The sequence below is a fragment of the Doryrhamphus excisus genome, linkage group LG1 (assembly GCF_037039965.1).
Source record: "Doryrhamphus excisus strain RoL-2023G ecotype Guam linkage group LG1, RoL_Dexc_Guam_v1.1, whole genome shotgun sequence".
NCBI lineage: Eukaryota > Metazoa > Chordata > Actinopteri > Syngnathiformes > Syngnathidae > Doryrhamphus > Doryrhamphus excisus.
In genome coordinates, this window is record NC_136357.1 from 5,089,768 (window position 1) to 5,117,130 (window position 27,363).

Sequence of the window (27,363 nt, forward strand, 5' to 3'; positions counted from 1 at the left end):
AAAGAGAGGTAGAGAGGCAGAGAGAGAGGCAGAGAGAGAGAGAGGGGTAGAGAGAGAGAGAGAGAGAGGTAGCGAAGTAGAGAGAGAGGTAGAGAGGTAGAGAGAGCGGTAGAGAGAGGTAGAGAGAGGTAGAGAGAGCGAGAGAGAGGTAGAGAGAGCGAGAGAGGTAGAGAGAGAGAGAGGGGGTAGAGAGAGAGAGGGGTAGAGAGAGAGAGAGAGGTAGAGAGGTAGACAGAAAGGTAGAGAGGCAGAGAGAGAGGTAGAGAGGTAGAGAGAGCGGTAGAGAGAGGTAGAGAGCGAGAGGTAGAGAGCGAGAGAGCGGTAGAGAGAGGTAGAGAGTGTGGTAGAGAGCGAGAGAGTGGTAGAGAGAGGTAGAGAGTGAGAGAGCGGTAGAGAGAGGTAGAGAGTGCGGTAGAAAGAAGTAGAGAGAGAGGTAGAGAGAGAGGTAGAGAGAGTGAGAGAGAGAGGTAGAGAGAGCGAGAGAGAGGTAGAGAGGTAGACAGAAAGGTAGAGAGGCAGAGAGAGAGGTAGAGAGGTAGAGAGAGCGGTAGAGAGAGGTAGAGAGCGAGAGGTAGAGAGCGAGAGAGTGGTAGAGAGAGGTAGAGAGCGAGAGAGTGGTAGAGAGAGGTAGAGAGTGCGGTAGAGAGAGGTAGAGAGAGAGGTAGAGAGAGCGAGAGAGAGAGGTAGAGAGAGAGAGAGAGAGGTAGAGAGGGGGGGTAGAGAGAAAGAGAGAGAGGGGTAGAGAGAGAGAGGTAGAGAGAGAGACAGAGAGAGGTAGAGAGACAGGTAGAGAGGTTGAGAGGCAGAGAGAGAGGTAGACAGGAAGAGAGAGAGAGAGAGAGAGAGAGAGAGAGAGAGAGAGCACCGAGATAGCACGCGCACAAACAGTAGGATGCACGTGGCGGTTAGCAAAGGGCGCCCCTAGCGGTGAAAAATCACTTTAAAAGCAGCCAGAGCTCGGCGGTCCTCCCCAGTGAAGTCCTGGCGCCTGGCTTGAACTGAAAAGAAGCATAAAAGTTAGCATCGGACTCTTGAACTCCAGCATCATCCGTGGAAATCATCATGGCCAACACACCACAGCCCCCTCACTTGCATCTGGCCGAGGTCACTGCGTCCGAGTTCCTCGACATCTGGAAGCATTTTGATGCCGATGGTGAGTCTATTTTTTGTCTTTTTATGATATTATAAGCAGATATCCAACATAAAAACGATATCAGCTTCGAGTTTTGGTTACGTGAAAAGTATTTTTAAAGTTTTTACAGCGTGTGAGCGTCAATTGTTTAACGTGCAATACGTAATTTAGGTAAATAGGTGCATTCAAGTCATTTAAAAAAGTTGGACGTTTCATAATTGTAAAAATTGTTTACAAAATTCTCTTTATTTGACTTATTTTACTTAAGTTACACGAATGAACAATGGATATTGAATTCGATTTACTCGTGATAGTAATCGATGGACAGTTTTAAACGCTGCATAAAGCGACTCGGTGATTTAAATGTTCAAAGAGAGAGTGATTCCTTAATCGATTATGACACCCGTTTGATTTGTGTGTTTGATGTGGTTCACTAAATCATAATTTAGTGATGTCGATTAGATTGGTTTTTCCTTTGGCAATCAAAATCACGCTTGTTGACGTGTTGTCAATAAATGCAATGTCACGTGACATGGATATGTTGTAATTAATTTATTGTATGGCTTGTTTGAATCCAATGTCAGCGTCACCACTTTTTTTTATTTCCATATTGTGCTTTGAAACAAGCCACTTTGCTAATCAAATGCTGGTAATGCATCAACACATTTGGCTACAGTGTTTGATTTCTACCCTCATTATTTGGAGTGTGTTTTTTTTTTCCTTTTTTTTTCCAGCATAAAAAGAAAAGAAAGATAATTTGTTTATACAGATTGAGTAAACATCTCAGAGTTTGTAGTTTAAAAATACACACCCAGAGATGATGAAACTACTTATTCCCTGGTTGGCGAAGGATCAAATATCATCTGGATTTTGTCTGCATCCTGCATCTCCTCTGTACTGCGTCCTTCTCATCTTTCTGTGCTGTCTCGGTCAGGTCTTTTTTAATTCGATCTGTTCAGGGATTTAAAAGAAGCATCTGCACGCATTCTTGCTAATTATAGAATGCTTGCTGTCATTTTTTTTTTTTTTATTAAGATGGTTATGCCATCGTGCATATTAATCAAAATCACCCACAACCTGAATTAGTGCGGCTGTCATTTGGTAAAGAAAATGTTTCATATGGCTTGACTGCAAGCTCCTTTGGAAGACAAATGCACTTTACATAGCTTTTAAATATGCACTTAGCTGGCACTGTTCCCTTTTCCGAGAGTGTTCCTACAACAAAGTTGAATTTTTAGTGTGAGAAACTGGAAGTTTAAGGCATCTTAACAAGCATCTCTTGGGATATATGACGCACTATCCCAAATAGTGTTTACATGCAGGAAAAGGATGAATACAAGGATGAAGATGTGCTATATATATCACTATATTGACACTTACTATGGTACCCATTATGTCATTGGATGGTCGTATCACCTCGTACTTCGGTACGTGACAAAAAAATAAAAATAAAAAAAACGTAAACTTAAAAAAACGTATCTTTTTGGTAATGTGAATTACGACATACAAGTATAGAATTTTAACCAAAAAGATCTGAATTGGACATTACACCCTCCAGTGGAAATGTAACCGGAGACTGTCTAAGACAGGGGTCTCAAACTCAAATTTACCTGGGGGCCACTGGAGCTAGGGTCTGGGCAAAAAAAAAAAACGCATTTATTAAAAACAGAAAAATATACAAACTTTTTCAGTGCTTTGGTTCCGATTTTCTACAATAAAAGCTCTGATAAAACATTCCACTGTTCTCAAATATCTTACTTTTTATTTTTCTACACAAAATACGATGAAAAATAAATAAACAAATCAAGAATAAAGAAAATCAATCAATCAGTAATAAATAAATATAATAATAATAATAAAACGGTAAATAATAAAAACTTAAGAAACCACATATGGTTGGTGGGTAGACAAATTATTTTTTTCAGATTAAAATGAACAAAGCATTATTAGAGCCCTGTAGACATGACAAAACACGACTATAGTCACATTTATACTCTTTTTATTTACAACATATTGCGCAACTGCAGGGTCTTGAGACACATGCTAACTCGCAAACTAGAGAGCTAGCGACCTAAACGGTAGCCTTCAAGTTATTTCCTTTAAACTTAAATAGCCAAAAACGTACCACTTCCACACGGATAGGGAGGATAACTATTAACAGTTATTTAACCTTTAACATGAACATTAATCAAACGTAATAATTTTTTCTGGGTATATGATACCATACAGCATCCATATCAAACTTGGCGCAGGCCGCACTAACATTAAACTTTCATATCAAGGCGGGGGCCTCAAACTAGTGTCCTGCGGGCCACATTTGGCCCGCGGGCTGCGTGTTTGAGACCCCTGGTCTAAGACTTTAATTGTAGAGATTTCACAGAAAAACATACTGTTGTCATGCAGGCTAAATATATTATGCGGGCATCAAAAGTATTTGGGCAACATGACATGGAGTAATCCCTCGTTTATCGCTGTAGACCCGACCATGACAGTGAAATTTCACAAATCAGGATTCCTTATTCATAAATGTAACATTTTCATATAGTTAAAGCATAGAAAACCTATTAATGACTTTCTAAATACCGTTTTTAATATTATTATTATTATATTATTACATGCACTATATGCATGAAATAACACCCCTATAGTCACCTTTGCACTCATATTACCTAATATAGTAGACATTGGAAGAGTAAATAAGCAATTTAAGACAAAGAAGACTCGTGCTTCTGTGTGTTACGATAAATGTGTCCCTGCAGAAACTGAAAGACAGGTGGAATCAGTGTAATCAGGGTTGAATTTCAGCTTTGGGTAAAATCTGCGAAAGTAATATTTATTAGGGATTATTGTTCCTGTCGTGAGATATTTCAAACTTGCAATGAAAAGGTATTTGTTACGGCGGTCAAGTTTGATGCTTCAATTTCAAACCAAACATTACAGTAATATTACTGACACCTAGTGACCAGTGTAGAATACTACATTTCATCATTTCATCAAAGTTGAATGCATCTTTTGGATGTCTTATACTGTACTTGTATTTTAGCACATTTTGCCATTTTTATGCACGAAAATGCATAACTTATTTTGACTGGCAAATGTGCCAATAATAAAATAACAAAGAACGTACTACAACGGGTGGGAAAGTATAGCATAAAACAGTATCTCATGTTATTTTTTACACAATTTTGGCCTATCATTCACACAAGCCCGCCGATACCTGGCACTAAAAATGAAGGTTTTCAATATCGTTGGCCAAAGTGTGGATTTGGGGAAAAATTGGGTAATGTGTTTGGGTACAGACACAAATACGGTTCCAAATATCACTGCCTGTGACGTTAAATCACAAACAATATGGATGCCGTCAGATCTGTGTTGGTTGTATGTTTTGTTCAAGCGGAAATACTGCTTCACGTACTTTGAGGTATGTCATTTTCCCTCAAATAACCATTCCACGGCTAAGTGATCATCCTCGTACCAGACTGGGACACACTGCCAGGTGGTGGGAGAACTTCGAGATGGAAGTCGTCCTCCCAGAGGAATAACGCACCAATTTCCGAATTTCGCTATCCTCGCTATTGTCTTTGCGTGCGGACACCATTTTTTCATAAACAGAGAGAAGGAAATATGTGGTTTTAAAAATACCCTGCTAAGTGTGTACAAAGCCTAACAAAATAGAAAGACTGAAAAGTACCAACAAAGAATAATAGCACCAAAAAGGCACCAAAACTCACTGAGTAGTAGCAGTTTACTTAAAAGGTCAAAAGCACCGCAACAATTCACTAGCAGGATTGGAATAACATGCAATGATGAAGGTAGGAGTAACAATATAGAGCCAACCAAGCTTGGAATCATGGCTTAATAGTCCTATAGAGATTCCTGATGGGAAGCAGGTGTGCAGCTGCAGCTCCTCCAAGGAGATCAACCAGCCGTGCTGAAAACAGGCAACCGATGCCGGCAGAAATCAGCAAAGTTTCTATGCCACTTATCCTCACTAGAGTATGAGCTGGAAACCTCATATTACAAATATACAACATAAGGTGGCTAGAAATATTTCAATATTGAACAAAGCAAAATTTGTTCTCAATCAGAAATCACTCCACACTCTTTATTGCTCTCTGGTTCTACCATATCTTACTTATTGTGTGGAAATATGGGCTAATAACTATAAAAGCAATCTTCACTCAATAAATGTACTGCAAAAAAAAGGTCACTAAGGATAATTCATAATGCCGCCTACAGAGAACATACTAACTCCTTATTTCTAAAATCACAAATACTTCAACTTACTGATATAGTTCATCTTCAAACAGCTAAAATAATACATAAGGCTAAAAATAACCAATTACCTAAAAAATGTCATCCAATACTTCTCTACAAGAGAGGAGAAATATGATCTCTGGGAAGAACTAAATATGAAACACTTATATGCTAGGACTACGTTAAAAAGCCATAGCATTTCAGTATGTGGAATCAAACTATGGAATGGATTGAGTAAGACCCTCAAACAATGCACAACGATGAGCCAATTCAAGAAACAATACAAGCAGTTGATGTTTGCTAAATACAAGGATGAAGAGTCTTGAACCAGTCATGATGTGCTATATATATCACTATATTGACACTTACTATGGTACCCATTATGTCATTGTATGCGCCTATCACCTCCTACTTCGATACGTGAAAAAAATAAAATTAAATAATTAAAAAAAAACTTTATTAGGAAAGCAGGAAGTGAACAAATGTAACAGTTACTGATTGTAAAAGTACCAGATGGAGGGGTAGGATTTAATAAGCTTTGCTTCTTCCTACTCCTTTTGGACATGTGGAACTGTGAACTGATTATGTGATGCATTCAATTGTAATCTGATGCATGTTCAAATGAAATAAAACCATTACCATTACCGTAGTATCACCTGCAAATTGAATCATAAGTATTATTTAATTGGTCTCTCTGTGTTAAAATGAAGCCACCAAAAAACTCTACACTGTTAAACATACACAATTAATAAGTTTTTGATTAATTTATTCACATCTTATGCCACCTACCGCATATTTAATCACAATGTACTTGCTAATTGTTTCTTAGGTCATTTCTCCCCAGAGAGCCAAATGTCAATAAGACCTACAGGAGCGAGGCTCCATCGCAGGGAGGCTGTCCTACTTATCGAATATGACTTGTGATGAGACGTACATGCTTGTCCACACACACACACACACACACACACAGATAAAAGCTGCTAAGATGTCGGCTGGATAACGGAGCAAAAGATGGGCGAGTGAGAGCAAGATGATGAGTTGGAAGGAAGAGGAGGAGAAGTAGATGGCATAATAGTCTTAGCGAGTGTGAAATGAGGAACTCTGCCTTCTAGGGCTTTATTGAAGCAGTATGTCACATCGTTTGAAGCCATCTGTCCAGCCATTCGGCAAGGCTTGTTAAAAAATGTTGGCACACACTAACATACGGTATAGTACCTGGGTGAAGGGAGCATGATCAGTTGTGTTCGGAATGACTTTTCTCAGGGGGACGGAACACAGAATAATAATAACACGGAATATTAAAAAATTGTGATGGACAGCAAAACAGATTGTTAAAGCTTATTTACTAAAACGTAAATATCATTATAACGCTTTCACAGTTATTATAAGACGACGGTATCTCCATCTTATGCATTGATTTGCTCTTTTTACCAACCACCTTCAACTGTATCGATCTCTGTGGAATAAGAATAATCACCTTCAAAATCCTAGAAAAGTAATTTTCCATAAATAGCTTCACAGTATATGCAGTGATTGCTTTGCATTATGTCATTTCATGAGTTAATCTATTGAGCAGTTAAAGAAGGAAGCGTATTCCTGGTAAAAGGCTCATGTTGGGATCAATACCAAGATGCCCACATGGGACCTAATGGACACTATCACCATATTTACAGTTTGCAGTAAACCAGCACTTAAACATACCTCAGAAAGAGTTATCCACATATTTATGACACAGGGTTTGGACTATGGTAGATTCCAGTTGTATATAGCAGGATTTTATACATTGAATATACAATATACAATATACAAACAGTGTGAGCACATCATTCCTGTGTTTAAGGTTGTATTCATTGGAAAACTATAAAAAAATAACACATTAACATTGATAACTAATTTATTTGACTGAGAAGTTAAAATCAATAAGTAAATTTTTTTTTCTTGTAATTAGCACGTTCGGATCTAAAACTCCACCCCCTCATCATTTCATATTTGGTATCCACTTCGTGGGCCAAAATCGACAGGTCAGGATTCCGAAAATCGTGATCGACTGGAAAATGATAATAAAAATAATAAGAAAATGATAATAATAATATAATATAATATAATATAATATAATATAATATAATATAATATAATATAATATAATATAATATAATATAATATAATATAATATAATATAATATAATATAATATAATATAATATAATAATATGTATAATTTATATATAATTTATATATATATATATTTTATATATAATTTATATTTATATTTTTAATTATAATTACATTATATAATTAATTATATTTGTAATTTATATTTATATGTAATTTATTATATAATAATAATAATAATTATTATTAGTAGTAATAGTACTAATAATAATAATAATTATTATTATTAATAGTACTAATAATAATAAAAATAATTATGATTTAATAATTGTTTACAAAATAATAATAATTATTATTATTTAAAAATCAATAAATTTTGACAGATAAGATGAAAATAAAAATTATTATTATTATTCATTGTTATTATTATTATAAATATTATTATTAATAATTATTATTATTATAATTCCTGTATACTTATTAATAATAAGTACGACTACTACTACTAATAATAATAATAATTCCTCTATACTTATATACTTGTATACTTATTCATAAACAAAGTCAGTCACCAGTTCCAGACTTGTGATCAACTGCAAAATATTTTCATCTTATCTATCAAAAATTATGGATTTTTTTTTAAACAATCCCATCTATAATCCAAAGAAACTGAAATCGAGGCCTTAATTTCTAAACATTGGCACATTTTTTTGTGAAACCTGAGATCAAAGTGGAAATCATTTTTATTCCATGTTGGTGGTAAATAAAGGTAAAGCTCTGTCAATATCGACATACTTTGGAGCTAATGTTTTGTTTTATGACTTTAAGGTAATGGCTATATTGAAGGGAAGGAGTTGGAGAATTTCTTTAGGGAGCTGGAAACAGCCCGAAGAGGAGCTGGCGTGGTGAGTTAAGTAGCCAAACTCTTAACACACTGTTCATGTTTGCTCGCATTTTGCTCATTTTAAATAACTTATGTCTCAAAGGACCCGTCAAACCCGACATTTAGAGAAAAGATGAAGGAGTTTATGCAGAAGTTTGACAAGAACAAAGATGGAAGAATTGAGATGTCAGAGGTAAGAGACTGGCTTCGTTAACTACCGTATTTTCTGGACTATAAGTCGCTCTGGAGTATAAGTCGTACAAGGCCAAAAATGCATAATTAGGTAGAAAAAAACATACATAAGTCATAAACTACTTGACCAAAACAGACATTAAGTCCTCTAGGAAGGCAAGTTCTCGCAATAAAAGAATAGAAAACAGGCTGAATAGGTGTAAGATATGCAAACACAATGGTTATTCAGCTACACAAAAAATAAACATAAACAGAAAATGTGTCCAGTCTTTATGTAACATAAACACTTTTTTCATTTACATATAAGTCACTCTAGAGTTAGTAAGTCGCAGGAACACCTATGAAAAAAGTGCGACTTATAGTCCGGAAAAAACGGTATATGGAAACACTGAAAATAAATCTAGCCAATTAAATTGTATGCTAGTTGCTAGCTCGGCAACTAAATTATGTGGTATTAAATTAATTTAACAAGCCATTATTTAATAATCGTGTTGTCATTAAGGTGTTTTCACCCAGAAAATCAGACCCACCCAAGTTTTAGCGCTGTTGTAATCACGTCAGTTGTCTCTTGTTACGCAAATTATTCGGAACCTCGCAACCTCGTCCCAATCTCTTGCAACTTTTGGCTTTTCATCATAACGGATCGATGCAAAGTCCGCAACATCGCAGATGCCTGTCGATCCATCCCTCACATATGAACAAAACCCCAAGATTCCACATGGAGGATCTCACAGAACCATAGACTCGGATTGACTGATTGATTGATTGCAACAAGCACCTAAAAAAAAACTCATTACAATTTCCATTGTAATTTTTGGGAAAAAAATTCCTGCAAAATCAAAATGCAAATACAGTGTTGTATTCGTTAAATTCTTGTGCTTATTGGGAGCTAAGGTTACAAACAACACTTAAAACATCAATGACAAATTCGTAATGTCAAAACCCCAAAACATTGCAAGTTTTACCGCATCATTGTGAAAAGGCCTCAGCGAAATCAAGCGTTTTAGACCCCAGCAATCAGCAAAAAACTCATTACAATTTCCATTGCAATTTTTTTGCGGAAAAAATTCCTGCAAAATAATAATGCAAATACTGCATTGGATTCGTTAAATTCTTGTGTTTTTTTGGAGCTAAGGTTACAAACAACACTTAAAACATCAATGACAAATTCGTACCGTCAAAACCCCAAAACATTGCAAGTTTTACCGCACCATTGTGAAAAGGCCTCAACGAAATCAAGCATTTTGGACCCCAGAAATCACAAAAAAGCCAAAAAAAAAATTTTGTATAAATAATTTTTTTCATTTTTTTCAAGGTTTTGGTCATTGCTTTGACAAAGTTGGGTAACTCAATTGAAATGTGAAAAAACACGATTTAAAAGTTTTTTTTGGGGTATAGCCCAGAGGTTATTGTGTACTCTATTATTTATTTGGAAGTCACTCACCCATTAGAAACTTCACCGTCCAAAATACAGCCTGCGTTACTTAACCGTCTTTTGTTGTCATCACTCCCATTTCCTGTCACTGTCTCTCTAGCTGGCCCAGATTCTCCCCACTGAAGAGAACTTCTTGCTCTGCTTCAGACAGTTTGTCAGTTCAAGTGCTGAGTTCATGGCGGTAAGTGTTTTTTAAGCAGATATGTTCTTCTAATGCAAAACTGTTGCACCTTCACCACTTTGCTTGAAGGCTTTCTTGAACCAGCACAGTCAACCCTTCTTAGATACGATCTGACTGAGTACATTTTCTTAAATAGTAGATGAAGTACTTTCATGATATCAAATATTAGTTCATCCATAACAATAATTGACTAAAATTTGATGTTAATTGACGACTCCAAATTGTCCATAGGTATGAATGTGAGTGTGAATGGTTGTTTGTCTATATGTGCTCTGTGATTGGCTGGCCACCAGTCCAGGGTGTACCCCGCCTCTCGCCTGAAGATAGCTGGGATAGGCTCCAGCACCCTTTGCGACCCTCTTGAGGATAAGCAGTAGAAAATGAATGAATGAATATTTTACTACTTCATTATGGTTCCATTTAGTTCAGTTGACTTACGCCAAAACTCAACATCACAGTATAGGAAAGTGTTTTGCATGCAACCCAACGACCTTCTGTATTGGTAGACAGGGTTAGAATGCAGAATACCATGCCGTACAAACATATAAAGATGTAGCAAATCTTATTTTAAACCTCTTTTAAGGCAGATTTTTGGATATTTTGGGTCAGACTCCTATCTGATGTTCAAGAAGAACAATCAAAATCAGCCGGAAAGCAGAACAAATTTCAGAGCCCTCATTCAGACTAAAATAGCTCAGAAAGCAAGTCCACAATAGACACATAGTAGATACTAACAAAATACAGCCAAATAGTGAATTAAATAATCTGTGAATTCTAGGAAGCTGATAACCCTGATAAGACAGTGAGTAGTCGGAATTAATTCAAATGTGTCGTTGTAATAAAGACCGTCTTAAAGATACTAAGATGAAATTGATTTATTGTGCATGACAGAGGCTTGAGACAGAGCTAACAAATCTCTCCAATGTTACGTGTATAAGGTGAGTCCAATTCCTGCCAGGTGTCGGATTCAAACATATAAACAACAGACATGCAAATGTTGCAGGATGAGCCATGTGACTGCCAAATCACCTTCATGCAAAACAATAGTGTCTGCTTCCCGGAGTCTCAGATTTCTTCTTATTTCACTGGAGATATGAAAATGTTCCATAATAATATTAGGCCTTAAATAAATTAAATAGTGTAATACAGGGGTCTCAAACTCAATTTACTTGGGGGTCTCGGGTCTGGGTGAAACTGGGCCGCATCAGGTTGTCAAAAAAAAAAAACCCCATTATTTACAACATATTGCGCAACTGCAGGGTCTTGAGACACATGCTAACTCGCAAAGTAGAGCGCTAGCCACCTAAACGGTAGCCTTCAAGTTATTTCCCTTAAACTTAAATAGCCAAAAACTTACCACTTCCACACAGATAGGGAGGATAACTATTAACAGTTATTTAACCTTTAACATGAACATTAATCAATCGTAATAATTTTTTCTGGGTACATGATACCATACAGCATCCATATCAAACTTGGCGCGAGCCGCACTAACATTAAACTTTCATATCAAGGCGGGGGCCTCAAACTAGCGCGGGCTGCGTGTTTGACTTTAATTGTAGAGATTTCACAGGAAAAACATACTGTTGTCATGCAGGCTAAATATATTATGCGGGCATCAAAAGTATTTGGGCATCATGACATGGAGTAATCCCTCGTTTATCGTTTTAGACCCAACCATGACAGTGAAATTTCACAAAGCAGGATTCCTTATTCATAAATGTAATATTTTCATATAGTTAGAGCATAGAAGATCTTTTAATGACTTTCTAAATACCGCTTTTAAATATTATTAGAGCACTATTGACATGAAATAACACCCCTATAGTCACCTTTGCACTCATATTACCTAATGTAGTAGACACTGGAAGAGTAAATAAGCAATTTGAGACAAAGAAGACTCGTGCTTCTGTGTTACGATAAATGTGTCCCTGCAGAATCTGAAAGTGTAATCAGGGTTCAGAGTGAATTTCAGCTTTGCATGGGTAACATCTGAGAAAGTAATATTTATTCGGGATTATTGTGCCTGTTGTGAGATATTTCAAACTTCCAATGAAAAGGTATTTGTTACGGCGGTCAAGTTTGATCCTTCAATGTCACACCGAACATTAGAGTAATATTACTGACACCTAGTGACCAGTGTAGAATACCACATTTCATCAAAGTTGAATACATCTTTTGGATATCTTATATTGTACTTGTATTTTAGCACATTTTGCCATTTTTATGCGTGAAAATGCTTAACTTGTTTTGACTGGCGGGTTTGCCATTAATAAAATAACAAAGAACGTGCTTCTGTGTGTTTTACGATAAATGTGTCCCTGCAGAATCTGAAAGACAGGTGGACGGCAAGTGTAATCAGGGTTCAGAGTTGAATTTCAGCTTTGCATGGGTAACAACCGCGAAATGTGTTAATATAATAATCCATTTAATAATCCCAAGCGTATAAGGCCTGTGTTACGTGCAGTGTGAATAATGACTGATTGTAGAAGTAACACAAAGCTGAAGAAAAATAATATATTCCACCGAATCCTTGCTGAAGATAAAATGCTGGCAGATTCTGCGTTAGATCTTCAGCAATGAAAGACCGTAGCCAATTAGAAACCAATTGCTTGCTGAAGAATATGTCCTTTCTCTCCGCTGTCATTGAGAAGAATAATGAAATGAGAGCGGGAGGATGGAGAGTAAGGAAAGAGAGGATACAAAGGACAAGCGACAGCAAACAATCAGCGAGGAAACTTAATGAAATGTCGATGGGAAGTTGAGAGCCAGGGGTTTGAGAACATAAAACAGAGAGGAGGATTAATCAGTCTTTGTTGAAGGGTGCATAGAGGAGGAAGTGAGCAAAGAGATTTTTTTTTAAAGGGTTAGAATGAGAAAGCAGGACCTTCTATTTTCAGGGTCATGTATAATGGATAACGCCACTGTAGCTCCTCTCTGCAGAGGAAAAGGGGAGCAAAAGGGGGAGGAGGGGACACGGGAAAAGGGGGGGGAGGGCCATCCATCTTGACAAGGAACCCTTCTTCGGACATAGACAGCTGCTAGATTAAAACATTCATTTAAAAAGCCTGTCCCTGCCTTGCTTGTCTCTTGCTTGTGTATTAGGCTGAATTTGAATTTGAACATTTCATATTTCTTATTGTTCTTGTAGGCGTGGCGGCGATACGATACAGACCGCAGCGGCTACATTGAAGCAAATGAATTGAAGGTATGTATAATTTCCAATCAAAGAACCCTTGCAAATACACATTATTTACCCATGGGTATTTGCTCATATCATAAATTATGTTATTTTGTTGTCTTTTTCCCATCCCCTTCTTTACCCACTGAAACCTACAAATAGGACACTCATCCTAAACATTAATAATTATACATCAGTGCGACCTTGACGTACATATTTAAACCATATATTATTTGCTTTCCTCACTGGCCTAAAGTATGAACACTGTCTTCATATATTTGTATAATTTTTCTCTTGTTTTCATGTTCACCTTTTAAGTTGTGCACATAAATAAAAATAAAGAAGAAAAGCCTGCTTTCTGCATCTATAGTATAGCAATCTGCTATACTTATTTGTGTTTATTTTGTGACATCTGTTTCCGTTACATTTGGTTTTCAACACAAATATGTACACTCTCTCAGCTATCGTAAAGCCAAACAATGTATATCATTCCATGGACTGGGGTGCCCAAACATGGATGATCCTATCCATCCTGGTCACTCCCAATGAGAACTTCAATGAGAGCTTCAGTGGCACTGTCCTCTAGACCAAACAACTTTGGTCTCACCACAATTTTGTGGTCCCCTGATCCTATCCATCCTGGTCACTCCCAATGAGAACCTTTTTGTATCATTCTTTGTATCATTCTTTTTGTTGTTTTGTATCATTCCACGGACTGGGATGCCCAAACAAAGTTAGGATGTATAGGATCAGGGACGATCCTATCCATCCTGGTCACTCCCAATGAGAACTTCAGCATCCACATCTGTGCTACCTCCAGTTCTGATTCCTGTCTTTTCCTCAGTGGCACTGTCCTCTAGACCGAACAACTTTGGTCTCACCACAGTTTTGTAGTCCCCTGATCCTATCCATCCTGGTCACTCCCAATGAGAACCTCAGCATCCTCATCTGTGCTACCCCCAGTTCTGCTTCTTGTCTTTTCCTCAGTGGCACTGTCCTTTAGACCAGACAACTTTGGACACCACGGTTACATTTGATTTTCGACACAAATATGTACACTCTCTCAGCTATTGTGCAGCCAAACAGTGCACCTAAAAAATTAGTCTTTTTGTATAATTCCATGGACTGGGATGCCCAAACAAAGTTAGGATGGATAGGATCAGGGACGATCCTATCCATCCTGGTCACTCCCAATGAGAACGTCAGCATCCTCATCTGTGCTACCTCCAGTTCTGCTTCCTGTCTTTTCCTCAGTGGCATTGTCCTCTAGACCAAACAACTTTGGTCTCACCACAGTTTTGTGGTCCCCTGATCCTATCCATCCTGGTCATTCCCAATGAGAACTTCAATGAGAACTTCTGCTTCCTGTCTTTTCCTCAGTGGCACTGTCCTCTAGACCAAATAACTTTGGTCTCATCACAGTTTTGTATACCTTCCCCTTCCTTGCTATTTATTGAGAATGTATTTATTTATTTATTGAGAACGGCTGCAAAAAAGTAGCCAGTGCCAGAACTTTGATAAAGAAGGTAAAAAACACTATTTAATTAGAAAAAGAACTTGGAGCAAAGTGCGAAGAAAGTACAGAAATACATAAAATGAATTTGTTTTTTGTACGCTTTGGTCTTTGTCTGAGCTTTTGGAAGAAATTCATTACGAAAACCAAGGTTTCACTATAATGACTTCATTTATCTGGCCTTGGGGGTGCATGCTTTAACATCTCTTAATCTTGATCTGGTCTTTTCAATTATTACTGTACGGTCATTCATCTCCCTCATCTGCAGTTTTTGCGAGCCAGAAAGGTAAGATATGCCTTTAGGCGCTTGAGACCATATCAACCGGAAATTATTTATTCAAAGCATAATTTAGTTTCGTTTTATCGGACTTTTTAAGATTTCTGAAAAACGTGTGCAAACAAAACATGCTGATCTTGACAAATAGAATCCGTCTTACTGGACATTTCTCAGGCTTGCACAGCAATAGTTCAAGATTAAAGAAAAAGAAATTTCATAATCATAGTCATAATCAAGACAAACACAATAGCTAATCTCTATACTTAGTGGGTGAGACCATTTTGATGGCAGCTACTGACAGAAAGCAGTCCATAGACTGCTGGTAGACCAGCTACCAGCATAGGCTAGCATATGTTGTGTTTCCGTGCTAGTAACTGGTCTGGTGGTCCTCCATAGACCAGTTACCAGCACGAAAACACAATGTATGCTGGTCTAGGCTGGTAGCTGGTCTATGCAGGTTTTTCCAGCAAGGATTGAAAAACGCTCCAGACCAGCATAGACCAGTTACCAGCATGAAAACACAACGTATGCTGGTCTAGGCTGGTAGCTGGTCTATGCGGGTTTTTCCAGCAAGGATTGTAAAACGCTCCAGACCAGCATAGACCAGTTACCAGCATGAAAACACAACGTATGCTGGTCTAGGCTGGTAGCTGGTCTATGCGGGTTTTTCCAGCAAGGATTGCAAAACGCTCCAGACCAGCATAGCCCAGCATGTGTTGTGTTTGTGCTGGTATGCTGGTCTGTAGACCAGCTACCATCATAGGTTAGCATACGTTGTGTTTCCGTGCTGGTAGCTGGTCTGGTGGTCCTCCAGACCAGCATAGACCAGTTACCAGCACGAAAACACAATGTATGCTGGTCTAGGCTGGTATCTGGTCTATGCAGGTTTTTCCAGCAAGGATTGAAAAACGCTCCAGACCAGCATAGACCAGTTACCAGCATGAAAACACAATGTATGCTGGTCTATGCTGGTAGCTGGTCTACTGACCAGCATACCAGCATGAACACAACGTATGCTGGTCTAGGCTGGTAGCTGGTCTATGCGGGTTTTTCCAGCAAGGATTGTAAAACGCTCCAGACCAGCATAGACCAGTTACCAGCATGAAAACACAACATATGCTGGTCTAGGCTGGTAGCTGGTCTATGCGGGTTTTTCTATGCAAGGATTGTAAAACACTCGCTCACATTAAAGCTCATCTAACCTGAGTTGTACACAGACAGCAGCACGAACATGCTATGCTAAATGAAGCTAACACCGATAGCTTCCATTCAGGCTCAATAAGAGGCGAGTTTTTTTTGCCAAGTTTTAGTTTAGTTAGGGAGGGTCTGGTCGGTGTTTGTGATGAGATTCAACCACGATTGAGAGGTCCACCGGGGGAAATAATTCCCCACACAATTCTGTTTTTATTGACCAATTCCGCGATTCCAGAAATCACAAGGTATCATCAAGGTATACGTGTCAGTCAAAGTGTTACTTTATTTTGCAATGTGTGATCTACAGTAAAGTCTCGTTATATCGATATCGGTTAAAACGAATTACTACTTATTACGATACTATTTTCATTTCCCGGCAAATTTTTAGTCTTTTATGATATAATTAGCTCCGTTAGTACGATACACGGTTATTATGATAATCCGGTTACTAGGATGAAAATTACATGCCAGGAGAAAGGAGAAAATGACATGCCATATCAAAGATCCGCCCACTTTTAATGCAGTTCGGCGCAGGATCGGATATATGGATAGTCCGGTTATATCTGTATTTTTTCCGACTCCCGAGAATATCGATATAACGAGACTTTACTGTATATGCAGCCAATATGATTCAATCCGGTTTCTAACATGAGCATTCAGGACCAGCTGGTGAATCATGTGTACTTTATTGTTTTTGTGTGTTTTTGTTCTCAGGGCTTTCTGTCAGATCTCTTGAAGAAGGCTAACAGACACTATGACGAGCAGAAGCTTAATGAGTACACACAGACCATAGTAAGGCTGTTTTCTTTGTATGCACTCCTTTCCTGTATTTAATCAATGATATTACATAATTGTCAAGGGGTGTGGAATATAATTAGAGTGTAAGTATTTTTTTTTTTTTTCAAAATAGCACAATAAATGAAAAAATAACAAAAACATCAAATCGACTGTGTGCCTGAGTGGTCTGAAGCACTCATGTCCTGAAGGTTGTCTGTTTACAACCCAGATGTCCTCACATCTGCTACTTCTTGGAGGCCCCAGAGGTGACCTGACCTGGTTTGTTGGAGCAGGTTGCTTATCACACATGGCTACACTTGAGTGCAAGAGTTCTTTAGTGATCTGCATGAGCATAACCACCAGTGACATGCAGTGAGGTTCATGGCTGGTGAGGCACTGACTCCTTTGGAGGGTTTTTTTGAGGGGGGGGCAAAAAATGACAATGATTCACAAAAAAGGCTTAAAATAAATAAATAAATAATAATAATAATACATTTTTCATTTTCACTCTGTTTAAAAAATGCTTAAAATAATAATAATAATAATAATAATACATTTTTCATTTTCACATTTTTTAATTTTTTGCCAAAATATGACAATGATTCACTTTGTTTAAAAAAATGCTTTAAAAAATAATAATAAAAAAAATAATAATAATTTTTTCATTTTCACATTTAAATGTTTTTTTTTGCCAAAATATGACAATGATTCACTTTGTTAAAAAAAAAATGTTTTTTTTAGCTAAAATGCTACATTTGTTCACTTCCTGCGGTTTAAGGTTTTTTTTGTTTTTTTAATTTTTTAACTTTTTTGTCACGTACCGAAGTAGGAGGTGATATGAGCATCCAATGCCATAATGGGTACCATAGTAAGTGTCAATATAGTGATATATATAGCACATCATGACTGGTTCAAGACTCTTCATCCTTGTATTTAGCAAACATCAACTGCTTGTATTGTTTCTTGAATTGGCTCATCGTTGTGCATTGTTTGAGGGTCTTACTCAATCCATTCCATAGTTTGATTCCACATACTGAAATGCTATGGCTTTTTAACGTAGTCCTAGCATATAAGTGTTTCAAATGTAGTTCTTCCCTGAGATCATATTTCTCCTCTCTTGTAGAGAAGTTTTGGATGACATTTTTAGGTAATTGGTTATTTTTAGCCTTATGCATTATTTTAGCTGTTTGAAGATGAACTATATCAGCAAGTTGAAGTATTTGTGATTTTAGAAATAAGGAGTTAGTATGTTCTCTGTAGGCGGCATTATGAATTATCCTTACTGACCTTTTTTGCAGTACATTTAGCGAGTGAAGATTGCTTTTATTATTATTTGTTATTACCCCATATTTCCACACATGTCACAGTCACGCTAGGCGGTGTTGCGATACGACCCCAGGATGCAGAGAGCAGGACCAAAAGTGCAAATAAAAGGTGGTTTAATGCAAAAATGGCAGCAGCAGGAAAACACAACAACCGCTACAAACCAAAGACAATTCACAATGAAGCCACAACAGAAAGGGCACGCACCTGAACTAAATAGGGATAATGAAATTAGAAGCAGGTGTGTGAAAAAAGCAGGGGTAAGGAAAAGGGAAGAGAACAACAAAGGAAGTGGATACCAAAATAAGGGCATGGAAACTGGAACAGAAGGAAAGAAGGAAACTAAGAGAGCTGTCACGAGGGGGTGAAGCCCGCTCGTGACAACAATAAGTAAGATATGGTAGAACCAGAGAGCAATAAAGAGTTAAATTTTGCTTTTGTTGAATATTTAAATATTTCTGGCCATCTTACGTTGTATATTTGTAATATGAGGTTTCCAGCTCATACCCTAGTGAGGACAAGTGGCATAGAAAATGAATATAATACAGCCTATTATTAGTGAAAAATATGCACATTTAACTAAATGTTACATATTATGTCATGTGTGCATTATTATGCATTATTTTAGCTGTTTGAAGATTAACTATATCAGTAAGTTTAAGTATTTGTGATTATAGAAATAAGGAGTTCATTCATTTATTCAGCAGAGCATAAAAACATAATCAATGCATTTCATATTTTCCTAATTAGTGCTAGCAGAAACCAAAAACAAACAAACAAACAAAACAAAAAAACGCTGGCTGTTCCTTTGTGGTAGGAAGTTAATGACGAGAAGCAGCTTCCAGGTTACACGCGCCCCCACCCTGTCAGGATGTAGTAGTACTTCAAGTGCCTCCCGTATAACATTTCTATGTATTTTATTGTCTAATTAGCACAAATAACATGACACTTACACAGGAAGTGTGCATCTTGTCAGCTATTCTTATGAAAGAAAATGGTTGAAATGATTGGAATCTTACATAAAATCAATTTATAATACAGTTGAATGGACAAATATTCATTCTTTAGACTAGTTGTGATTCTTAAGAAGCATTTGATTGATTTCTTGATTGGTCACGGTAAAAAGGTAAAATGGACAATAATTTAACTGCTATGCATTTTTTTTTTTAATAGTTACATTCATTTTGACTACATTTTCTCCTTTTCACTCATCTTCTTTTCCTTCTCCCCAACTCTGCTTCCACTTTATAGCTCAGGATGTTTGATCTGAATGGAGATGGAAAACTGGGCCTTTCAGAGATGGCAAGGTAATACAGTATGCATTTATTTCACTTTCCTTGCGTGGTACTCATTTTCTGCTTGATTTTCTCAATATATGTGAAAATCTCTTGTGTCCGTTCTCCATTGTCCCAGGCTTCTTCCTGTTCAGGAGAATTTCTTACTCAAATTCCAGGTATTGCAAAAAACTACATTGAAATTGAAATGATAATAATAATAGGGCGGCATGGTGGTCCAGTGGTTAGCGCGCAGACCTCACAGCTAGGATACCAGGGTTCGATTCCAGGAGTTTGCATGTTCTCCCCATGCATGTGTGGGTTTTCTCCGTGTACTCCGGTTTCCTCCCACATTCCAAAAACATGCTAGGTTAATTGGCGACTCCAAATTGTCCATAGGTATGAATGTGAGTGTGAATGGTTGTTTGTCTATATGTGCCCTGTGATTGGCTGGCGACCAGTCCAGGGTGTACCCCGCCTCTTGCCTAAAGACAGCTGGGATAGGCTCCAGCACCACCTGCGATCCTCTTGAGGATAAGCAGTAGAAAATGAATGAATTAATAAATGTTGACTCGGCTGCACGGCGTTCGAGTGGTTAGCACGCAGACCTCACAGCTAGGAGACCAGGGTTCGATTCCACCCTCGGCCATCTCTGTGTGGAGTTTGCATGTTCTCCCCGTGCATGCGTGGGTTTTCTCCGTGTACTCCGGTTTCCCCCCACATTCCAAAAACATGCTAGGTTAATTAGCGACTCCAAATTGTCCATAGGTATGAATGTGAGTGTGAATGGTTGTTTGTCTATATGTGCCCTGTGATTGGCTGGCGACCAAGTCCAGGGTGTACCCCGCCTCTCACCCGAAGACAGCTGGGATAGGCTCCAGCACCTTCCGCGACCCTCGTGAGGAAAAGCGGTAGAAAATGAATGAATAATAATAATAATTATTATAATAATAATGGCTCTTTTTATTAATGATTTGTTAGATGGTGATTTTTGACACATTAGTGATAAGTGAATCTGTTTTTTTTTACAGGGTGTCAAGCTGACCAGTGAGCAGTTCAATGCCATATTCACATACTACGACAAGGTTGGTAGTGTTAGAACCATGGGAGGGGGGGGGGGGGTTCTGTTTTATCTGCTGCAATTCTCACAGGGATTGTGCAAGTAATGAACATCATATGATGAAATAATAATTCACTCCTAGAGAGAATATATTGAATGTGCAAAGTTTTATATTTAGACAGTCAATCAAGCTAGATTGACATGTTAGATAGTTTGTTGGAGGTCTGTGCTCTACTGAGTGCCACTGTCCTTTGCCAATATGTCTATCATCAGTATAAAATGTGACGGGCAGATTTGCCATTTCCTGTGTGTGTATGTCAGAATAAAGATGGAGTGTTAATTGATGACTGGAATGCAGAGCAATAGTGAGTGTAGTGGGGGAAATGATGCCTTGCTAATATTATTTACCGCCTTAGAAACACATCAACAGTACACAATTTTTACAGTACTTTTATCCAAGTAAATCATCCACTCCTCTTTAACGATACATCAACAATCCTGAATGTTTTGAGGCCATTGCTTTCAAGATGGATCTCAGTCCATACTTCATTAGCAAGGGGGGGCTAACTTAGAGAACAAAGTTATTTCTCTACTGGAATTGTTGGCGTCAACAGTTCCACAAGCAGCTGAGACAGAGCAGATTGTATCTGGTCAGTTAAACCTTAACAAGGCTCGCGGTGCCACAGCACCAAATTAAGTTTAAAGTGCATGATGGCACGCAATACCATTCTGCTTGACAAGGTTTATACAACAAAAAAAGAACAATGACAATATTTCACACAAAGATTTAATTAAATAACAGTTACTCATGAGTTTCAAGTAAAGCAAACTTAACACAGGCAATTTTATTGAGCAGGCGGCACGGCGGTCGAGTGGTTAGCATGCAGACCTCACAGCTAGGAGACCAGGGTTTAATTCCACCCTCGGCCATCTCTGTGTGGAGTTTGCATGTTCTCCCTGTGCATGTGTGGGTTTTCTCCCACATTCCAAAAACATGCTAGGTTAATTGGTGACTCCAAATTGTCCATAGGTATGAATGTGAGTGTGAATGGTTGTTTGTCTATATGTGCCCTGTGATTGGCTGGCGACCAGTACATATTAAAACTATATAAATGGGACTTTCTGTTAAGATATGTTGGATTATGTGTAAATTATTGTAATTTAAGAAAAACTATTATCATCTTCAACACAGGATTGGTTAAGTAGATTTTATGATAAGATTTACTATACAGTATAGAACCTTGGTTAAAATGTTCCAGAAGTTCCGGCTCTAACCAAAACGGATGCTAACCAAATAAAATGTTTCCATAAGAAATACAGTAACAATTTTAAATATAAATGTGTTATTTCTATATAAGGCTAACGAGTGGTTAGCATGCAGGACTCACAGCTTGGAGACCCGACTTCAAATCCATCCTCGGACATCTCTGTGTGGAGTTTGCATGTTCTCCCGGGATTTTCTCCGGGTACTCCGGTTTCCTCCCACATTCCAAAAACATGCTAGGTTAATTGGCGACTCCAAATTGTCCATAGGTATGAATGTGAGTGTGAATGGTTGTTTGTCTATATGTGCTCTGTGATTGGCTGGCGACCAGTCCAGGGTGTACCCCGCCTCTCGCTCCAAGACAGCTGGGATAGGCTCCAGCACCCCCCGCGAAGTGGTAGAAAATGAATGAATGAATTAATTTTATTGAGCATTATTCCGATTTTATAGGATAGACTTGATGATGATGATGATTATTATTATAATTTCAACTTACTGTCAGCAGTCGTGCGCTATACTTCACATATAAATATTTTTTATGCTTTGTATTGAGTAGTTATATACAATTTTCAGCATCACAGCTTAACTTCCTGTTTGTTTGAAAAGCAACGTGTGTTTCTGCTGACTTGTTACAGGACGGGAATGGATACATTGATGAGCAGGAGTTGGATGCTTTGCTACGAGACCTTTGCCAGACAAACAAGGCGGTGAGATGAGGGCTTTGGTAAACAGCATCTCCAAAAGTGCACACGTGTTTGTTTGTTTGGGTTTTTTTTAATCTTTTGCATTCTACACAGCTGTATCCATCTTTTAGTTACAGTACATGTGAATATAGCAAAAGACTGATTATCTTAGCTGAACATACTGTGGATGTCTCAGTCTCAACCTGTTGATATTTCTTCTATTATTAACTCAATTCAGGGCTGTCTTTTTTTTAGAACATTGGAAGGTTACACCTTTTTCTTCCAGAGGTTATATTCCTTTGAAATGTTTACTTTGTTACAAAGTAAAGACATCCCAACGCATTTTCGATAAATCCACATTTAGCACTACAGTTGCTAGTTTAATGCCCAATGTCCAATGTGTATGAGCAATTCTATAGTTAGACAGAATGGGTGGGCCAAATAAAGAGGTTTCACAGACAGGATGTGGCCTATGGGCCACCTATTGAACACCCAATGCACTAAACTATTACCATAATCATTTCAGTTGAATAAAGCACCAATCTTTTTTTTTGCTGGAGAACAAATAACACCCTTATAGGGCTGCACGGCGGCTGAGCGGTTAGGAGACCCAAGTTCAATTCCACCCTCGGCCATCTCTGTGTGGAGTTTGCATGTTCTCCCCGTGCATGCGTGGGTTTTCTCCGGGTACTCCGGTTTCCTCCCACATTCCAAAAACATGCTAGGTTAATTAGCGACTCCAAATTGTCCATAGGTATGAATGTGAGTGTGAATGGTTGTTTGTCTATATGTGCCCTGTGATTGGCTGGCGACCAGTCCAGGGTGTACCCCGACTGGGAAGACAACTGGGATAGGCTCCAGCACCCCCCGCGACCCTCGTGAGGATCAGCGGTAGAAAATGAATGAATGAATGAATAATACATATTTATATGTGGAAAAATAGGTGGCACAGCGGTCGAGTGGTTAGCGCGCAGACCTCACAGCTTGGAGACCAAGGTTCAATTCCAAAACAAATAGATCGGAAAATGAATTTTTTGTCGTGCACAAATCTTTCAACTTCAAGCCCCTAAACTCTGGACCCCAGTCCAGGGTGTACCTCGTCTCTCGCTCGAAGACAGCTGGGATAGGCTCCAGCACCCCCTGCGACCCTCGTGAGGATAAGTGGTAGAAAATGAATGAATGAATGAACCTCCTTATACTTCATTTGTGATACTTTTGTGATACTCAATTTATTCTCTGTATATATATGTGTATGTACTGTATATATATATGTTTTTTTTAAATATATATATTTTTTTTTTCCCCCAACAACTAGTTACTGTATTCCTGACAAGTACAAAGCTAAACAAAGAGATACAATTTTTTTCTTTTCCTGTTTGGAGTCGCTTCGACTTGACTCATGTCTCCGGTCGGCCAACTTCTCTCCCTCATACTCCTGAATCATACATACAGTACCCCATTTTACTCCCCCTTTCTGTCCCCCCAGGAGGCAGACTTGAAGAACCTGACCGTCTACAAGCAGAGCATCATGAGCCTGTCTGACGGAGGAAAGCTCTACCGCGGCGAGCTGGAAATCGTCCTCTGCAAAGAGCCAATTCAATGATTCCTCATCCTGTATTGTTTGTGTATTCTAATTCTGTCCGCCTGACCTGCTCTCCCACTAAAACACCTCCCTTCCAACTCTCCAGCAACAAAACACCAGGTGCATGTGCCAGACCTCCCGTGTCCTCCTAAAGCTACTACTCAATGAATGACAAGTGCACCCATTGGCTCAAAATAGCGCTATGAATCCCTTCTTTTTCCGGAACCTGACCTCTCGATCCTAAGGTGACCTTTATGAAATATATAACTAGCCCTTATAGTCCATTTAAAGTCCTTTTTAATGCTATGCTATGATTTAACTTTCAATGTTTGTTTTTGTCCAATACTGTTCATTGGAAATCTAAATAAAATGTCTGAACATAATTTTGTTCTGATTTATAGTTTATGTTTTTTTTTTTTTGTTCAGGATTACACTGCATGAATTTTTTTTCTTATGCAATGAAGCCATGATAGCACAACATTAGCGACTAAATGGACAATTCGTCAGCTTTCCAAGAGCAGTTAGTGGAATTCAGGAACATTTCAGCCACTTGGGGGGGTATTGCAATCTGCACAAACTCAAGCAACTAGCGAATAAAACAACATCAAAACAAATGTGACTGAAGTTGCAAAACACAAAATGAAATAAAGGGATGATAAATCGATAATTTGGGAGACCAACTGCGGTGAAACCTGAGAAACACAAAAAAATTGGACAGATTTTGTGAATCTAAAGTAAGTCGTAAATCATTGGTTGTCTGTTGGTCTTTGAAATTTAGCAGCAAAGAAAAAAAGCCTTAGCGGGCGGCACAGTGGTCTAGTGGTTAGCGTGCAGACCTCACGGCTAGGAGACCAGGGTTCGATTCCACCCTCGGCCATCTCTGTGTGGAGTTTGCATGTTCTCCCCGTGCATGCGTGGGTTTTCTCCAGGTACTCCGGTTTCCTCCCACATTCCAAAAACATGCTAGGTTAATTAGCGACTCCAAATTGTCCATAGGTATGAATGTGAGTGTGAATGGTTGTTTGTCTATATGTGCCCTGTGATTGGCTGGCGACCAGTCCAGGGTGTACCCCGCCTCTCACCCGAAGACAGCTGGGATAGACTCCAGCACCTCCCGCGACCCTTGTGAGGCTAAGCGATAGAAAATGAATGTTATAAATGGGCTGCACGGTGCACGAGTGGTGAGTGTGCAAGCCTCACAACTACGATACCCAAGTTCAATTCCACCCTCGGTGGAGTTTGCATGTTCTCCCCATGCATGTGTGGGTTTTCTCCGGGTACTCCGGTTTCCTCCCACATTCCAAAAAAACATGCTAAGTTAATTAGCGACTCCAAATTGTCCATAGGTATGAATGTGAGTGTGAATGGTTGTTTGTCTATATGTGCCCTGTGATTGGCTGGCCACCAGTCCAGGGTGTACCCCGCCTCTCGCCCGAAGACAGCTGGGATAGGCTCCAGGAAAATGAATGAATGAATGAAAAAGCCTTAGCTGTGTTGTTGATCTTCAGATTGTAGGACGGGGGTGGGGTTTGGGGGGGGGTGGGCATCATATTTCTAGTAAAACCCTTGTAATTGAGTTGGCATGCTTTTAAAGCCATCTAAATTATACAACAGGCACGCAAGCAGCAGACCTTGAGGCAAATCCACATCAATTAATCAGAAACATTTAAATCTTTATGTGACACACAGTCGCACGGGAAAAAATGTCTGTATCACGGGAAATGTGGTGAGAATTTAGCAGATGAGTTGAATTATGTAACGGTTCACGTTTACCAGGTAAATTGTAGGTTTTGTAGGTAAAGGTCGCATTTAAATATCTGATTAGTAATTGTTACATACTCAGTGATACTACGCCACAGCTGGGCGGCACGGCTGGATCAAGTCCTATCTTGAGGACAGAAAGTGCTATGTTGTATTTAGTAACTGTGTTTCAAACCAAATGGCTATGAGGCGTTCCCCAGGGGTCAATCTCGGGGCCGCTATTGTTCAATCTGTATATAGTCTTTTTAGGCCAGCGAATACACAACTGCAATATGTCCGACCACAACTATGCAGACGACACTCATGTGAACATGGTCCTGCAGATTTACTTTGTCACGGCATCAAACTACAAAATAATTTTCTCCAGCTGAACTTAGACAAAACTGAAATCATTATCTTTGGTCGAGTGGTTAGCACGCAGACCTCACAGCTAAGGAGACCAGGGTTCAGTTCCACCCTCGGGCATCTCTGTGTGGAGTTTGCATGTTCTTCCCGTGCGTGTGGGTTTTCTACGCGTACTCCGGTTTCCTACTACATGCTAGCAAAAACATGCTAGGTGACTCCAATTTGCCCATAGGTATGAATGTGAGTGTGAATGGTTGTTTGTCTATATGTGCCCTGTGATTGGCTGGCCACCAGTCCAGGGTGTATCCCACCTCTCGCCCGAAGACAGCTGGGATAGGCTCCAGCACCCCCGCCACCCTCGTGAGAATAAGCGGTAGCAAATGAATGAATGAATGATTGAATTTCATGGAAACTACAAGGCAGATAATTATAAGCAGCTAGTGGCAAACCTTCAGATAATTCAACTACAAATGCGCTTCTGCCGGGGCTGCACGGTGGAGAGAGTGGTTAGCGCGCAGACCTCACAGCTAAGGAGACCAGGGTTCAGTTTCACCCTCGGCCATCTCTGTGTGGAGTTTGCATGTTCTCCCCGTGCATGCGTGGGTTTTCTCCGGGTACTCCGGTTTCCTCCCACATTCCAAAAACATGCTAGGTTAATTAGCGACTCCAAATTGTCCAGAGGTATGAATGTGAGTGTGAATGGTTGTTTGTCTATATGTGCCCTGTGATTGGCTGGCCACCAGTCCAGGGTGTACCCTGCCTCTCGCCTAAAGACAGCTGGGATAGGCTCCAGCACCCCCGCAACCCTCGTGAGGATAAGCGGTAGAAAATGAATGTATGAATGAATGAATGGTCACCTTGAGAGTCTTTCTCTAAAACCTCATCATCGGGTTAGAAATCCAGGGGTAATAATGAACTCTGATCTGAATTTTAACACC

At 38.9% G+C, this 27,363-nt stretch overlaps 1 protein-coding gene across 1 annotated transcript; it reads left to right on the forward strand.

The window, feature by feature from the left end:
- Positions 1-854: 854 nt before the first annotated feature.
- calb2a (calbindin 2a) lies at positions 855-24,696 on the forward strand. Its single transcript, XM_058076209.2, has 11 exons — positions 855-1,153; positions 8,329-8,405; positions 8,487-8,576; positions 10,111-10,191; positions 13,343-13,399; positions 17,071-17,148; positions 19,708-19,763; positions 19,870-19,909; positions 20,762-20,815; positions 22,690-22,761; positions 24,224-24,696. The coding sequence occupies exons 1-11, from the start codon at positions 1,063-1,065 to the stop codon at positions 24,338-24,340; spliced, it is 813 nt and encodes a 270-aa protein (XP_057932192.1). The 5' UTR covers positions 855-1,062; the 3' UTR covers positions 24,341-24,696.
- The last annotated feature ends 2,667 nt before the right edge of the window (positions 24,697-27,363 follow it).